The following is a 19,539-nucleotide window of genomic DNA, read 5'->3' on the forward strand; positions in this document are numbered from 1 at the left end:
CTGCAATGCTGGTCGTAACATGGGGTTGCTGAACACTACATTAATAGCTTATAATAAGTGTGTTTATAAAACAGTTTACATATCTACTATACATAATTAGGCATCAAAACACTCGTGTGATCGTTTTATGAAACTCACTTCGTTCCTTTCATAAACCCACACTAGTATTATAGTGCGTTTTAAAACACTCGTCTGATCGTTTTATGAAACTCACTTCGTTCCTTTCATAAACCCACACTCGTATTATAATGCGTTTCATTATCGTAAAACTAAATGCAACTTAAAAAAAATCTTTTGTTTAAAAGTTTACGCAAACAACAATAAATGCTTCTACAGACTAATTTCAAGGATCGTTAAGCCGCAATTAGTTTTTTTTCGTCGCTTCATCCCACAGTAGTACCTAACTATAACATTTTTGCAAGTCAATTTGTGATTTCAAAATCTACTTTTTTTAATAAAATGAAGTTATTAATGTATAGAGTGTATAACAAATGGAAAACAATACTTGGTAGAAGATCCAGACTCTTGAGTCAAGTTGAGTCAGAATTTCAGGAACTTGATTATTTTTTACGAGACTGTCTTTTTTACGAGAGTCGTTTCTTGAGTCGTGACCCGAGCCTCCAAATAAAAACCGAGACAACAATATGTGGATTTATCTAAATTAACAATACGCAAATATACGATATTTTATGATTTGTAACGCACAAATTCAATGAATTTTATGTGAAGACATCGCGTTTTGATTTTTTTGTAATCAAAATTGAGTGTTCTCTGAAAAAGCTCAAGTTGCTACAAAAGACTCCGGTCAAGACCGAGTCTAGCTTTAAAACAGAGGACTTAAACCATCACCGTAACTAGGTAAGTAGGTAGACTAAAAATATCATGATAAAATAAATAGGGACCGTGCGCGTTGGAGGGTCTGCCATCTTGTGGCCTGAATCGGAACAATAAACATTCACATTTACACGTCACGTGTTTTCTTGTGCATAGTAAATTCTGCCATCTTGTGGGCTACATCGGAACAATAAACATCACATTTACGCCTGGCGCCAAAAATCTGACGGCTCCTGTGCTGCCTCCTACAGTTCATGCACGCTCCCTATAGAAGTAGGTAATTACAAAAAGAGTGACAAGTTATTAACATTTTTTTTTAAATTTAAAGTTATAATTTGTAGTTTTTTACCCACCTGTCTTTTATTTAACCTTTTCGACGACGTGTGAAATGCAAAAGCTGTCACTCGGATGCCACGTCACCGAAGTATCAAAACTGAAATGGAATTTTATGCATATGCACATAGGTCTACCTATGTTGCTTTGTAGTCTGTGACGGATTATCCGTCTTCCGCGTTGGACATATATCCGTCATTGGTGTCAAAAAGGTGAATCAAATTTCTAAAAGAAAGTTGCAACTGCATATTATTTAATGTTTTTTTTTAATTCCATATTTATTAAAATAGTATTTTTATTTATTTAATGCGCGTTAGTTATAAGATGTAATGTTTTGAAAAGATGTGTCCCGCCGAGTACCTCGCCGGTCATGGGGCATCCTTCTACAATTTTGGAGGGATTTAAATCTTCTTGGGTCAGATGACGACCAGTGTGGCCTAGTGGGTAGTGACCCTGCCTACGAAGCCGATGGTCCCGGGTTCAAATCCTGGTAAGGGCATTTATTCGTGTGATGAGCATGGATATTTGTTCCTGAGTCATGGGTGTTTTCTATGTATTTAAGTATTTATAAATATTTATATATGTACATTACTTATGATATATATATATATCGTTGTCTAAGTACCCTCAACACAAGTCTTATTGAGCTTACTGTGGGACTTAGTCAATTTGTGTACTAATGTCCTATAATATTTATTTATTTATTTAAGTGTAGGGTTAGAGCCGGCGTAGCTTTATTTAACGTTCATAATCGCATTGTAATATGCCTACTTGAAACAAATATCTTTATCTTAAAAAGGAACCATTTTAATTTCGATATCAAGACATTTGCAATTATTGATTTGACATCTACAATCTACTTTTAAATCGACTTTTCAAAAATAAATCTCAAAAACGGTAGCAGGTATTCGACGACGGAATTTTTAGTCAATTTCTCTTCTGACGCAATTGAATTTGATCTGCGGACAAATCAGGTTTCCGCTCACGACGCGGCGCCGGCGCAAGGTACAAGCGGACAATCTAATAAAAAAAGAAAATGTTACGATAGATACTGTAAAACCACCTAATTATAGTCTAGATGCTCCCAACTAACGGCTCGATTCGAATAATGTTTCTAAGAAGGCACAGCGATACTTCATATACCGATCTGTCAGTGTCAAAGGTGACGTTTATTGCTTGAAGAAATGTTACGTTTGACACTGACAGATCGGTATCGTATCGCTGTAGCTTCATAAGTTCAATTCTGGCCGTATGTCCTACTGCCAATTTCATTAGTCTGAATGCATTATTGTTCTAATACCAGAAAGTATTAGGTGTCGTAATGTCCTTTTGTCATAAGATCTAACTAGATAATGCCCTACTGCCAAAATGGCCAGTTGTCATAATGACTAGTATGAACATTTTCGTATGTTATAATGCCTGAAGGATGACTAAATTACATAATTTAGATATAATTTTAATGTCAAGATGTACGTTCGAATGGGCCTCAATAGACGAGCCAGGAACAGATTTCCATGAGGCGTGAGGCATGATAGGGCGAATATTCGTATAGTGGCTAACGGCTATGCATGATAAACCCTCGTGGACGTCAGTTGCCGCTCCGTTGGTGGATTGAGGAATGGCAGCCACCGAAACACGTAAAAATCGTCGCATGAACATTTGCATAAACGGATTACACAATTTACACATTACGCATACTTTGCGGACATAAAAAGGCGTGTATTTTTTACATGTTCATGTGAAAGCTGACGGTCTTTCCACCGCGGTACAACCGGCTGACGGTTTTTTTCATTTAAAACAGAATCTAAACTAACCTACAAATTATCAGCCGGGATGCGATGACTGATGAAATATGCTCCTGGCCCGCGGTCTACAAGTTGCCTATATCTTGCACCACACCTATCTTCAGTCGCGCGACCGGGCGCTCGTTTGTGGCTACTTACAGCGTCTTTGTGTCGAGTATGACTGTATCGAACCTATGTCCCAATAGATAGTAGTTCAGAGTTGTCTTACATTATGTATATTCTTCCGCAGGTACATGGATGTATTTTCCAGAATTTTCCAGAAAAAATACAAAGCTAAAAGTATGGAAAAACGTTGTCTTCTTTAATACTCCATGCTTCGATATTATTTTGTATGTCTTTGCCATCACGGAACAATAGTGTTCCAGACCAATGGGAGGCGTGCGCGGAGCCGAAGTCAGCACGTAGAGGCTCTTTTGACACTTTAATAAAATGTAAGGGGTACATCGAGCGGATGGGATGTTGCCCTTGCCCGTGTCATGGGCATGGACATACATGGGCCCCCACACAAAGTGATATCTAAGATGGCTCAAGGGCAAGTAGGGCAACTCAGCCAACTCAGGTGTGAACGACTCAGGGGTGTCGAGACGAGAGGTATGCATCGCTTCCTACTCAGTGGCTGTTGGTTACCAAAAATTTACATTATTAAAAAATTCACGAATTAAAACAAAAAAATATTAATTTTGAAAAAGTTACATACATTTTTAATTGCCTTCAACTGTGCCCAACAAATTGCTTCAACCCCTAGTGTAAATTTATTCGATGGCGTAACGTGACGTACGCGTTTGCGTTAAGTCTTAATTTGTATGTGAATTTGAGTTTCCAAAACGTCCCGCTTGGTGGCGCGCTGTGTTTAAATCCCATACTAAATGAGACTTAATGCGAACGTCGAAATCACGTTTCGAAATCGAATAAATTTACACTAGGGGCTCTGAATTGGAATTATTTAATTTTAAAGTGTTCTATTAAGGTAGAAGTACTAGTGCTCGACGCTGCACTAGTCACCGACACGGGCACTTTATTTCATGGAAATACAGGTTAAATTTGAACAACGAAGATTTTTCTGTATTCGAACTTAATCCTTGTCACTTTGACATAAAGTGCCCATGTCGAGTATTAGTGCAGCGTCGAGCTCTAGTACTTCTACCTTATCAGCTTTTCTATCTTGTTTTATAACTGACCATGATTTTCATATAAGCTTGTCTCCATACTTTTGGCCTGGGGTGTATAAAGTTACAACATTTTGGTTGCCCTTCAATAAGCGTTACGGCACTTGCTGAGTGACAAACATTTCGGTATTTTGTTTATCTTTGCGCCAAATGAACAATAATTCATTTGTACAAAGTTTTGGGACAGTTCAGTTAATGTTTCAGTATTTTAGTGAACAATATTCGAATTGCATCATTAATCTTACTTACAGGCCAATTCGAACGTTTCGAGCGTACACTGACATTAGAATGATATTATTTAGTTATCGTGCGTCTCGGCCGCGCAAATATATGTACAGGCAAGTACGAGTGGAATGCACGTTATTTGAATGACATCAGTAAGATGTAATTTTAATCTCAGTGTACGTTCAAATTGGCCTGTTAGTTTGTGTGATACAGACAAGTATAAATTTACTTATACCGTGTATATTGGTGTTTGACCGATTAAAAATTAATCTCGTCGAATTTTATAAGAATTTAATAAGTGTAAGTATTTATGTTAGAAAGTGTACGTATAACTTGACAGAGTTGTTCTTGTGGCGTCTTCTCTGTCACTGACAACCAGGCCGATTCGAACTTTGAGATATGTCAAAAAATGATATGTCAGTGTCAAAAGTGACTTTTGTAATTTTTGTTCGAAAAAACGTCATTTTAGTGCCCATAATGGGTCTCTATTGTTTCTCATGTTTCAAGTCATAATGTATTGTTTTTCCGCATTTTCGTTAGTCATAATTTGGTTTTTCTCAGAAACGCGTAGCTTTTTAGGATTGCCATAAAACAAACCTAACCTAACCTAACCTATCTATATGATAGCCTAAGGAAATTCCTGAAAAGTTTACCGCTTCAGAGTTATGACTAATGATAATCTGACTATCATTACATTATGACTTTCAATAATTATGTCAAACAAAGGGATCCGGCCCATAATACCTGAGTTCATCATGAGATCAGCTCAATGTTACATCGTTAGCCAACTTACATCTACTCTAGTTATATAATTAAGCTTGCGAAATTTTAACCAAAAATGCGTAGGTGGGAGAATCAACTTTTTAGCGTCACTCGTTGCCATGGTTATGATTAGTTGTCCAGGGGACAAAAGTTCATTGAAATACTGATTTTATGGTACTTAAATGTATCAAACTTGCGTTTATGTGGTCGTTATAACCAATGTCCATAATGGGCCCCCTACTAACCATGTTAATAGAACGGCATACAACGTCTCTTCAAACAAACTGTGCCACTGTTGTCCCTTGGACAACGGGACAGGATAACAAAACAAAAAAAGTTGATTCACCCAGGTACATCACAAGTTGAATAAAAGCTTGTAAAGAGGTCCACTGATTAACAGTCCGCCGGAAGGTCGGCCTGTCAGTTGAAACAAAAACATGACAGATCCGAACAACTGACAGGCCGATACAGTCCGTAGTAGAATCTATAGAAGAGTGCAATGTAGATTGCTCCCGAAGCAGGTGTTGTACTTGAGGCCGAAGCTCGATGAGAGTTGTTGGATTTGTTGGCTCGAGAGATGGCGTTCTTATTAACTTATCTTTTTTTTATACTACGTCGGTGGAAAACAAGCATACGGCCCGCCTGATGGTAAGCAGTCTCCGTAGCCTATGTACGCCTGCAACTCCAGAGGAGTCACATGCGCATTGCCGACCCTAGCATTCCCCCCCCCCCCCCCTCGTTGAGCTCTGGCAACCTAATAAAAGTAAATATATTTATCCTTTTTTTTTGTTTTTTTTCTTCTGTTTTTTTTTTTTGGTTTCATAAATAATACTTACTATTTTTTAAAGTGTTTAAAAAAAAAAAGTCAAGATTTTAGTATTTTTGTAATGCTAAAATAAACGTAGTGTTACTCACATTACTAAATAGGAACACACTATGGTAACGCCATCTATTTGTACCTGTGGCATATTGCTAAAATTGCACACACACAATGTTATCATGTCTACTATTCTACTTAGGTAGGTAAGATGTATTCGGGTGTTAATGTTCCAACAATCATCCATAGTTTCATCGAGTTAGAATCAATTTCCGGAATCGCCCGACTATCTAATGCTTTCGTGTTAAACTTAACCTACTAAATTTTTTCGTTCAATACACTAAAACTTTTGGCTGTATTCCCACGATTATGAATTCGAAACAATTTGTTATTCCAAACAGAAACCAAGGGCTCCGTAAATATTTGGGCACCGGGCATCAGCAGGTGATTGATTAATGGTATGCAGTACAGTTTACGAAGTTTTCCAATCGCTTCGCTGCATTTTTTTCGTCGTTGTCAAACATGCCGTACGTAAAAAAGGACCCGCAAATAAATTACCGGAATTCGAGTAAGTATGCACTTTATGCGTACCTAATTTGATGTCTGAGGGATCGGAATTTTGGACAAAAAATTGCAAGATAAAAATATACTGAGGGCCTACCGCGAACCACGTTCGACGTGTTACCTCTCTATCGCACTTGTAAATTCGTACGTAAGTGTGACAGGGTGGCAACACGTCGAACGTGGTTCTACACCTACTACATCTCAAAGACCCCAGAACAATAAATGTTACATAATGCCGTATTATGTACTGTACATTATACTGCTTTATCCGCACACAACTTATAAAGCTATATTATGTGTCCGCATGTTACGAGTCGTAACTTACGACCGCCATGACGTCATTTGACCACTCACACAATAAAACGTTATCCCGACTGATACTAGAAATGAGGACAAATCAAATTCCTTTGTTTTCAGAGATGTTCGAAATTTGAATGTCATTATTAAACGGATATCGACGTTATCATGACGCAATTATAACATTTTCACAGATAAGAAATTTGCTGTCACAAAACAGTTTATTTCTATGTTTATGATATTATCATCCTCCTGCTAACCAATGTAAATATCGTATGGCACAAACGTATTCTCACCTGCCGATATGTCTGTAGATGAAATAGTTAATATGTATAATACGAGTAAGTAGGTTAAATGTTTATTATTAAAATGGGTATATTAATGTTCATTTAAATGTTAAAATCACCCATTAACATAATTTTGCGTCGCCTGTAGATATAGATTGTTATTGTGCTATTTTGTTTTATAATTTGATAGAGTAACGTCTAGAAGGCCAATTCGAACGCACTATTTGACATCAAAATTATAGCAAAATGATGTCATTTACTTATCATGCACGGGTGCATTTCGCTTGCACTTAGCAAAACAACTGATAAAATTACATGATTTGGCATCACAAATTGCCGCCAAGCTTTACATCATGATGATGAAAATCATTATATCAGCCTTTTATCACCCACTGCTGCTCCAGAAGTAACCCACAATCTTCCGAATGTCGTCCATCCAACGAGCGAACGGACGCCAGGTTTCGTCTTAAAGCTAAAGCGGCCACCGTTCCGTTAACATATTAGCCCACCTGCCATCACTGTGCCTGGCAACATGTCCTGCTTGACTCCATTTTAGCTTAGTTATGACGTATCCGACCTCTTGCAGCTTAGTGCGGCATCGGATCTCGACATTCCTCAGAACCAAGCTTTTACCAACAAATAAGTCCACTTTATCTAGAAACATCACAGACCAATACAAAACGTTTCATCAATAGCCAAGGTGACCCGAAAAGCCTGATTAATGAAATGCAGATGATAACATCAGCAGTAAACTGTTTGTTTTAGAGATGGGCCGAATAACGAAATGTTCGATTCAGTTATTACCGAACCGAATTGTTCGGTTCATTTATGTCATTCTATATAAATAAACCCAGCCCCAACCCCACTCTGTGTTCGATAGCCGAGAGGTTTGACTGCCCATATATAAGACAATGTGATGACCTGATGACATGTATGTTTCTAGAAGTATGTACTTCTAGTAACATAATTATATGTAATGTGGTAAATGTGAACATAAACGTAGTTATGAGTACATACTAACATTAACTATGAGTCTGTAAAAGTTACTTGAAATAAACTATGTATTATTATTATTAGCACTAGAACAGTCGCGCCCTAGTTTGAAACACATTTAGTCGCTTTGGGGTCCACTGGACCCAGTAATTTAAGTAACCATAAAATAAAAACTATTGAAAGATAATGGTTATACATATTATATTCCTTAAATTTGATTATAAAGCATTCATAAAATAATAATCAACAGTTTTAATTAGCGAATATTCGCAAAATGTTCGCTAATATAAATTTATAAATGTCATTTTTAAAAGAGCTCATTATTTCCCGTTTTATAAACGAAATTTTCTTCAACTATTAAAGTTGTTTCATTAAAAAATGGCTAAAAACGATATCAACATATATTAAAACAAAATGCGTAAATGCACTCTGAATTTCTCCTATTGGAGAATTCCTCTAACATCTTTATTTTCAGTTTCAGAAGAGTTTTGATACTCTATTAGTTCAATTGATGTAATCTGCTGTCTTTTTTTGACAAAGCCCCACGAGCAGTTAACTTTTATACTAAAAAAGGAAAAACTTTAAAGACAATGGTTTTAGATCATGTAAATACTAGTCACGTAATTAGTCACTCAGGGGTCTAGTGGACCCAGAAGAAAAAACGGTCGCTACTGGGTCTAACAGACGCATAGACACTTCAGACGTCCGTCGTGAGTGTGACGCCCTGACAGACAAACGAAATGACGAATCGACGCGACGAACTTGAAAGTACTAAAAACGACATCGTCGTGCAATAACTTTCTATGATTTGTTGTGATATAAATAAACTAAAAAAAACCTAACGAGCAAGTTAGCGTTCATAATAAAGGCCCTGGGTCCAGCAGACCCATTAGCGTAGCTAAAGATGAATCGCTCCCTAGGCAATTAATTTCCTAGAAACACGAAACAGGTCCCAAGGCAAGGGGCTCGAATGGAAATTTTCAACACTTTCCCAATTATCAAAAATATCCCATAACATACTGTCTCGTCGTGTGTTTTAATGACAACGAAAAAACGTAACCTGATGTAAGAGAGTAGGTACATTAGGAGAGTAGGTAGGTGTTGCAAGAAGCAAACGAATTTTAAAAAATATTTGGCATTTTAACCGATATTGCAATTGAAATATTGCAATTGAGCCGAATATTGAAATTGAAATCATTTTATTTCGAGCTAAAAACTCATATAGTGTTAATATGTTGAATACCGAATCTTTACCGAATATTTGTCCCATCTCTAGTTTGTTTATTTAGCTGTTCGAGTAAATCCTTCTGTTCGAGTTTCGGGGCCTATTGACATTTCAAAGCGATGGCAAACAAGACGCGTGTATAGTTTAAGCTTGAGTGATTATCTTTATTGACTGAGTGACAATTTCACATCTAAACATTCATAGGTATCTATTCTGATTAATTTTCGCATTGGTTATATCTTCAAAATCATTGGCAATGAAGGTTAAATTAATCAATGATTAATTGGCTTTCATTCTCAATGCTTGGCACATGTCTCTATTGTGAGATTGTGTTATGCCTCCCACACGCAGATACATGATGTAACGAGTAATTGAGACATAAGTAAATGTTACGTTCCACGTGTAAAGACACTTTATGGTGATCGGTACCCCTAGTGTAAATAAATTCGATTTTGAAACGTGACGTACGCGTTTGCGTTTAGTCTCATTTTGTATTGGATTTAGAAAGAGCGCGCCAAGCGGGACGTTTTGGAAACTCAAAATCCTATACAAAATGAGACTTAACGCAAACGCGTTCGTCACGTTATGATGTCGATCAAATTTACACTAGGGGTACTGGGCTTACGCTCATATAAACGACTGTCCAATCCTAAAGACAATTTAGTAAAGAGGCATATTGTCAAAGTGAATTTTGTAGTCAACTAATTTTACTGCCATCTTTCGACACAGGACTAAAACTCTTGCAATGACATATGGCTATTTGACCCATGATCTTTCACTGATATGTGTTAAATATTAAACGGTGTCGCCATCTTCTCGAGTATAGGCTAAAGGTATCGCCGTCTATTCGAGCATATTTTTTTCTTGGTGTTTCGAGGCACATTTTTCTTAGTCTATTTATCTTATACGCATTTATACAAGGTGCCCACGAGGATCCCGAGAAATTTTAACCACGCATTTCTGAGGCTAAAAGAACGAATAAATGTTGAGTTTAGGTCAATTTCACAAAAACACATTTTTTTTGCACGTATTTGTACATAAAATGTAAACGCTATCTGTAAAACTGTAACTCAAAAACAATTTAAACTTTTTTTTTTGTAAAATCTATTTTTTTCAGAGTCACTTGTCATTTTTTGATATCTATCATTAAGGATATTTGGACTAGGTGTCGCCGTCGAAAAGGCGTTTTGCATTAAGTAACAATAAATATATGTTTTTGTTATAAGTGGCTTTAACTCTGAAATTAGGCGAATTCCAGAAAAGTTTATAGAACATTTTAGTCTATATGATCAGTACCCCCTAGTGTAAATATTTTCGACAGCGAAACGCGACGTACGCGTTTGCGTTAAGTGTCATTTTGTATGAGATTTTTGACTTTCCAAAACGTCCCGCTTGGCGCGCTGTTCAAAAACCCATACAAAATGAGACTTAACGCAAACGCGTACGTCACGTTTCGCTATCGACTAAATTTACACTAGGGGTACAGGGATATACTGTTAAAATCTCTCGCAATACTCACGGGCACCGTGTATACAACTTTGCCAGCTAATGTGGTGCGACGTAACGTAAGCGCCAAGCCACATAAGGTACCTTTACTCGTGGAACATTTGAACAAGTAAGTAAATTTTTCAAATATACTGGGAAATGTTTACCTTATTGTACCTAAATATAGAACGGAAATTTCTTGTTTATGTTCATACCATATATTCGTGTCTAAGCGGTCGGGAAGTTCATTACTGTATTGTTTTTTAGGGTTCCGTAGCCAAATGGCAAAAAACGGAACCCTTATAGATTCGTCATGTTCGTCCGTCTGTCCGATTATGTTACAGCCACTTTTTTCCGAAACTATAAGAGCTATACTGTTCAAACATGGTAAGTAGATGTATTCTATGAACCGCATTATTTTTACACAAAAATAGAAAAAAACGATAAATTTTGGGGGTTCCCCATACTTAGAACTGAAACTCAAAAAATCTTTTTTCATCAAACCCATACGTGTGGGGTATCTATGGATAGGACTTTAAAAATGATATTGAGGTTTCTAATATAATTTTTTTCTAAACTGAATAGTTTGCGCGAGAGACACTTCCAAAGTGAAAAAAATTGTTTCGTCCTACCTGTAACTTCTAAAATAACAGAATAAAAAATCAAAAAAAAATATACGATATACATTACCATGCAAACTTTCACCGAAAATTGGTTTGAACGAGATCTAGTAAGTAGTTTTTTTTGAATACGTCATAAAATTAAAATAAAAAAAATTTTTTCACCAAACCCATACGTGTGGGGTATCTATGGATAGGTCTTCAAAAATGATATTTAGGTTCGTAATATCATTTTTTTCTAAACTGAATAGTTTGCGCGAGAGACACTTCCAAAGTGAAAACAATGTGCCCCCCCCCCCTGTAACTTCTAAAATAACAGAATGAAAAATCTAAAAAAAATATATGATATACGTACATTACCATGCAAACTTCCACCGAAAATTGGTTTGAACGAGATCTAGTAAGTAGTTTTTTTTAATACGTCATAAATGGTACGGAACCCTTCATGGGCGAGTCCGACTCGCACTTGGCCGCTTTTTATTTACTTCTTAGCAGGGATCGGAACCGGTATTTTGGAAAAACTTTGAAATAAACATATATTTCTGTTTATTTTATACTCCAAATATAGGACTCGGTTGTGTTTTTAGATAACGACTTCGTATTATTAGATTGCCCAATTAGAAATGAAATAATTAACAAAGAACGAAAAAATACCGTTTTCGTTCCCATACAAAAAATACCGGTTTCCGATCCCTGCTTCTTAGAAACATGTATTCACTAAGAAATACGCAAATAGCCAATTACTATACCTGCGGGCCGCGTCTCCACGACCGAATCTGTTAACATTCAAAGCTGCTTGCTAGGATTACCAAGCCATACGACATTGTGAAATTAAAACAGGATCCCTTTGTTTGGCATAATTATTGAAAGTCATAATGTAATGATAGTCATTATTTTTAGTCATAACTCTGAAACCGTCAACTTTTCAGGAAATCCCTTGGGTTATCCTATAGATAGGTTAGGTTAGGTTTGTTTTATGGCAATACTGAAAAGTGACGCGTTTCTAAAAAAAACAAATTATGGCTAACGAAAATGTGGACAAACAATACATTATGACTTAAAACTTTATGGGAAACATGGTTTAAAATTTACTCGAATATCTTCTTTGAGGTGTGACTATTATTCCTATGTGGCATTTTTATGAAAATCTTAGACAAATCCAGAAAACTATACGGCTATTTATACAATTGTGGGTCTAGATCGATCTGCGTAAAAATGTACAGTCAAGATATTAAATATCGACAAAAATATGTATACACAACCTTATTGCCCATACATTAAAGTAGTGTATACATATTTTTAGCACTTTGTCCGTGTCAATATTTAATACCTGGACTGTACTATAATATTTACTTATTTATTTGTTTCCTTTTCTATTATTATAGACCCATATTAACCATTTCCCTGTTTGTTTCAGAAGAAGCAGCCATGAGCAGACCGCACCGGACTCGAGCGTGTTGAGGAAGCAACAATGAGCAGGCGTTGCAGGAGCTTCGCCATCAGCGTTCAAATCATCACCATCATCTGCCAAGGTAGCTTCATTATCTGTTCAGATAACTCTATCTGTTTGACCCGGGCATGTCCTTAAATTGCGTTCAAAAGAGAGGTATGGGCACTGTGAATGTCATCTCTCTTAGTGTGGTAGGGCACAGCACAGCGGATGTCATTCCAGGTCTAGAGCAGAGCCCAACTGGGGAAGTACCTCCTTACAGAAAACCGCAGCCAAATAACACTAGATTCTACTCATAGTGTTGTGTTCCTGCCGGTGAGTAAGGTTGCCAGAGCTCAACCAGAATGCGAGGTGTTAGGGTCGGCAACGCACATGTAACTCCTCTAGAGTTGCAGGCGTCCATAGGATACGGTAACCGCTTAAAGGCGGGCCGTATGCTTGTTTGCCACCGACGTAATAAAAAAAAAACTCAGTTTTCTCATTAGATGGGAAGGTCTTCGGGGCCTAGTCAAGATGCAAATCATACATCGATAAACGCCGATCGTGTTTCATCGTGCCGAAGTTTCTTGAATTGCAATTGGAGTGGCTATGTTCGGATTTTGCTTGTGAAATCGGATTAGAGGTGAGGAAATCTGGAGGAGAAATCAAGTCGTCGACATAGATCAGAGAGTTTCCTAACTTAAGGTAGTGAGTTCAGGTACTTCTTCGAATGAAGCTCTCTGATCAATGAGCGCCATGCACGGGATCGCGGATAATATTTTTAATATTTTATTTTTATTTTTTGGTTATTTTTAACGAAAATAAACGTACTAGTAGTAAAACATTTTGTTGCACAAAAGTACATAATACAGAGAGAATACAATGAATGTGTACAAAGAAAAAGAAAAGATACAGATAAGATAAAGGTAGTTTATTATTGAAGTAGGCATATTACAATGCGCATATGAACGTCAAATAAAGCTACAAGGTGAACTTGTGCTTTAAAGGGATCTCTTCCAGCTAACCTTTGAGCAACTGAGAGAGATAAATAAGAAACGGTAGTTAATCTTAAAATAGCTAGATTTATAAGAAGTAGCTAACCCTAGAAACTTAACTAACTAAATACGATGCAAGATAAAACGATGAAAGTAATCGATGAGTTTCATCAAAAATAACATTACACATTTTTAGAAACAATTTCATGTAAATAGCTAATCGTGTAATAATATTTACAAATCTTTAATGGTGCGTCATAAGCCTATGCTCCTCGTTTTTAGGGTTCCGCACCCAAAGGGTCACACGGGACCCTATTACTGAGACTCCGCTGTCCGTCAGTCTGTCACCAGGCTGTATTTCATGAATGATGAATTCTGTTGCCGCTATAACAACAAATACTAAAAACAGAATAAAATAAATATTTCTTTCCAATCTCGAGGTTCTCATCCAATCACCGAAGTTAAGCGACGTCGGGCGGGGTCAGTACTTGAATGGGTGACCGTTTTTATAGATAATCATACGGAACCCTTCTTGTGCGAGTCCGACTCGCACTTGGCCGGTTTCTAATTTCTATAGAGTGAAAGTTGCTTAATCAGGTTTAAAATCGATGATGTTACAAGAGAAAGGCCTCAAGAGCTATTCATATTTTTTGGCAACTTTAATATAAAACATGACGAATCTATAAGGGTTCAGTTTTTTGCCATTTGGCTACGGAACCCTAAAAAAGCACTACGATTTTCCAAAAACTGCTGTCTGAACGCACTGAAATTTAATGAACGCTACGGCTAGCTGTAATTAACTGTACCTGCTTAATAGGAAGAATATAGAATTGTTCAAAAAACAAAAGTGTAGTTATAGCACTTTAAATGTCAATTTTTTACACAACAGCTCTGAAAAAACATTGAGTGTTTTTTTGGAACCAACACGCAGATTTCTAAAACTATATTTTATTTTTCCTCCGGCACTTCTTTCATTCTTATATTTGGAGTACTTATTTGATATTTATGCAGATATTTTTATTGTCAAAGTCAGTATATTCTTTATTCATATAACAACAAGCACTTTGAAATTGTCAAGTTTTACAATTATCATCTTAATCTAAATATTTGACCAATTTATTGATGCAGTTATTATTGTTCTTAAAAAAAACATTGAATTATTATAGACATGTCAAACTTAATAATAAGAATTTCATAAAAGGATCGTCAAACACCAACATTGTATAAAAACACTAGTTTAGAAACTTTGTAGCATAAAACCTACACGCCAAAAATACGGGTTACATTGAGTTATCAATTTCATCATTATTAACATGATAATAAATAATTAATTATTTTCAAACAAACTTAATTCCACGGTGATTCATCATTAATGTAGTCTTGTATGCTATAAATAGGCTTTAGAGATAAACTTACGCTTTACATAATTTTTAAATTTACTAACAGACAATTCAGTAATGATGTATGTATGTATGTATATACTTTATTGTACATAGAAATAAAAACACGAAAAACACAGTTACAGAGTAAATTAAATACAACAAAGGCGAACTTATCCCTGTATGGGAATGATATTAGGAAGTTTATTGTAAAATCTTACACAATTACCCATGAACGATTTTTTTATTTTATGGAGCCGAGTGAAGGGCACTGCGAGCTTATGCTTATTTCTAGTGTTAATCTTACTTAGTTGGGCCATAAGCTCTGTCACAAAGGTTTTGACTGATAAAATGTAATACAAAGCTTTTAATAAAAAAAGTTTGCCATGAATAGAAAGCTTGTTTTATACTGATTAAAACGTAATATAATTACTTTAAAATTTAGATCGCGTCTTAATTTACTACTTGTTTACTTTGGGATTGACGTTAGACGCTAATAAATAAATAAATAAATATATAAATATTATAGGACACTAGTACACAAATTGACTAAGTCCCACAGTAAGCTCAATAAGGCTTGTGTTGAGGGTACTTAGACAACGATATATATAATATATAAATATTTATAAATACTGAAATACATAGAAAACACCCATGACTCAGGAACAAATATCCATGCTCATCACACGAATAAATGCTCTTACCAGGATTTGAACCCGGGACCATCGGCTTCGTAGGCAGGGTCACTACCCACTAGGCCAAACTGGTCGTCAAACGCTAATACGCGGCTGGATTGTGAAAAATTATACTTTATCAAAGGGAGTTAAAATCAGTGTCACATAAATGAAATAGTTACAATCGTTTATTTGAATGAACCTACTTTATTAGAACGTTATTTTATCACCTGCAATTAGTTTTCCGACAAGTCTGTACTTCAGCTATTACCCTTCAAAGTTAGGGTATTTTTCAGTGATACGCAAATTTTTGACTGCAATCCTACGAGTACATTTGGTAAAACACGTACAGTTGCAAGTTGGCAATACCAATAAACATGAATTATATATTTTAAGAAAGATAAAAGATCCAGCTTTAATTTTCATAATCATAATCAAATTTCATTTATTTCGTGGTAAAACTTAATTTACATACAGAAGTATATATATTACAAAAAAAAAATTAGATTAAAAATATTTCAATATTAGTTTACCACGAAATGGGCTCGCCTCAACATAATGCTGACCTGAAGGTCAGCGCTGATCTTCCGGCGAGACCATTTGTGGGCCACGATTGCAACTGTACGGCACGGCCTCGTAAAACTAAACGCATCCACTTGCGACGGCTAATTTTACTTCACTTCTGACACTAATATATGTCCATATAGTATCTAGACCTAATATTGGATTTAATAGAGTATGAATCGGGTCGTAACCCACGTTTCATAATTTATCACACACATGAAACTAGATTTGAATGGTCATAGCGTAAGGGTTCACAGAAGTCATTTCCTTCCTCGCAAACTGCCACCACAATTCCTATCCCAAGATTAACGGACTATCCGCCATTAAGCTAAATACCATCGTCCTCACTTGGCTAGCATTTGGTAAACCTTATTTCAAGTACATACGGTCTATCTTTGGTCAGTTAAAGGGGCTACTGTTTGTACGTAATGTCGAATAAATCTACAAAACAATCCTAACAGTCCATTGTTGCTAAGGTGACGGTGTTAATAGATTGCCGAGTTCCGGAGTTACATGGAAAGTTTTCAAATAAAACGTGTTCAAAGGGCGTTTTAATGAAGAAAATATTTTGGAGCAAAACTCACTTAATTAAATATGTCTATTGCTCTGAATTTTGTTACGTTGTGACGCAGAAGTACACTTATTTGTCACATTAAACCGGGTTCGTATGTAGTCTGAACCGATAGAAACTTTCAAATATAATGTACATACCTAAGTATGGATATTTTCTTTCAAAATGTTATCAGGCTACTAAACTATTGTGGCTTTTGACACGTGGAGTATAAGAAACGTTTCTAATGGAAAGGTCCTTATACAGATGAAGCATAAGGGACCCTTCTCTATTGAAAGCCACAATTTACCTTTATTACTTCAACTTCAACTTCACCATTTATTCAGCAAATAAGCCACATGCGCAATTTTACACGTCAACATGGAATTTACATACAAGCTAAAACAAGCACGTCAACAATTATAAAATACAATTCATTGAAAATATTAAGACAAACTAAAGTATTATTGTTTAAAGAAAAAGTATTAAGATATTATTATTACTTAGAGACGTATAAAGTCTCTAAATGTCGAATTACAAAAAAATAACTAAAATAATAATAATGAAAAACACAAACAGATACAAAAAAAAATATAAAATTATTTAGAGGTGTACAGTCAGCATCAAAAGTAACAGATCAAATAACGCTTCATAAGTATCTACCATTCTGTAACAGCTTAACAAAAAGTGATGTCTTTAATATAGAACAACTAGAACTGTAAAAGATATATTTTTTAACGTGAATTTTAGAAATTAATCTATATTTGGAAAAGTTATCTGGGATGTCAGGTACTTTTGGCGCGTTGTTTCATCCGCTACTATTGATGCTGACTGTACATAAATATCTCTAAATTTCAGAACTAAATGATTTTTATCAAATTATCCTTAGAGATGTATAGAGTCTCTAAGAGTCAAAATTCCGTATAATTAAAACATTCATTAGGATAAAAGAAACATACTAGAACCGAATGAGGCGTCTTACTGTAATTATACTCGAAAATATAGTTAGCTTAAACAGACCAGTCTCTACAAACAGCACCCGGTCACGAGTATGACGCGTATCTCAGCCATCGCCTCCCTTATTATTTATTATTACTCCGTAATCTTGCACATTTAACCTTTTCGCCGCCATTGACTTGATATAACGTCAGTACACTTCGTGCTCCACACGCCACAACTTCATATCAAGTTTTGATCTTGGTCAAGTTTGTTTACGGGCAATGACGAATTTTGACGTGGCATTAACGCCACGTCAAAATTCGTCGTTGCCCGTCACACTTTATTGCTTGTTTGACTTGATATTGTATAACTTTATAGGTAGGTATAAATTTAACTATAGTATTAAATATTATAATTAAGTATTTTTTTTTTTGTAATATAGCGACATTCTACCACTGTTAGTAGCGAATCGAGCCAATATACAGTGCATACCTGTGCGTAGAATCTTGGAGGAACTAATTCAAAATATTGTACCCAACAACTACTTAATGTAACCCATATGCAAATAAATAATTCATTCGCTAATATGCGAGCACGAGCAAGATGCATAGAAAGTACGTTACGCTCACGCTAGCGAATATGTCAGTTACAAACTGGTGGTAACCGTACTTGTGGTTCATTTCTGTAACGAGATTGTTTCAATTTATTTTCAATTTCAATTGTTTTTCTTACTGGAACTACTATTGAGCGAAAACTAAAATATAGGTTTATTAATCTCGTACCCCTTAGTATTGTTGCAACGGTTATTTGTTTTCCGATTTTCTGTTTCGCTGAACATTGAGTTGGATCTGTAATAACAGTCGAGGATCGTTTCATAATGTATTATTTATGTTTTTTGGTATTGTATATTTTACTCTTATTTTTCTAAGTACATTTCAAACCAGCATCATATTAATTGTATATTGTCATAATACTCATAATAGTCATAATGAATTAGAAGTTAAGAGGGAAGAATAGCGTTGTGATTTTAACGATATAACGGTAGTTTTTCTATGAAATTCAATTTCGGGAAAACACGTTTTCCACTAAATAAATCTTAACAAATCACTTTGATTTTGATTTGAAGTTCATACTGTTCATAGGTTATTTAAAAAATTTTTAGAAAAAAACTAATTTTATTGCAAATTTTGATAACAAGAAATACCTGTAAACCTTGTTTTTTATTGTGCCAATAACATACTAAAAATCATGCAAAATGGAAAGCATTTAGAAGTGGAAAAAGGTTTTCTCTTTTTTATGGACGATATGTACCTAAGTGTACATATACATAGTTACACGTGGTATACTTCCCTCTTAAAGCCAAGGGATCTTCAGATGTGTAAACGAATAATGTGAGTATTGCGCGTCTGACTATTAACAATAATGAATATAGGTGTGGTTTGTATTTGTGATGTCTACCCTCAACTTTTTCACAAAATTTCGTCGGGTAGTTAAAGAAATATTTGTTTTGACATTTTGCTGCGACATCATTCTTTTTTTTACACTAAGTCGGTGGCAATCAAGCATACGGTCCGCCTGATGGTAAGCAGTCTCCGT

The 19,539-nt window shown here is 35.7% G+C and overlaps 1 protein-coding gene across 3 annotated transcripts in view; it reads left to right on the forward strand.

Annotated features, from left to right (window-relative positions):
- The window catches only part of LOC133520195 (lachesin-like), a 170,124-nt gene that overhangs the window by 35,688 nt on the left and 114,897 nt on the right, over positions 1–19,539 (forward strand). For all 3 annotated transcript variants that reach the window (XM_061854566.1, XM_061854568.1, XM_061854565.1), the window contains exon 2: positions 12,831–12,945. In XM_061854566.1, coding sequence (XP_061710550.1) covers positions 12,885–12,945 — 61 coding nt within the window. In that variant the 5' untranslated portion in view covers positions 12,831–12,884. The remainder of the gene's footprint in view (positions 1–12,830; positions 12,946–19,539) is intronic.

This window comes from Cydia pomonella, chromosome 7 (genome assembly GCF_033807575.1).
Source record: "Cydia pomonella isolate Wapato2018A chromosome 7, ilCydPomo1, whole genome shotgun sequence".
NCBI lineage: Eukaryota > Metazoa > Arthropoda > Insecta > Lepidoptera > Tortricidae > Cydia > Cydia pomonella.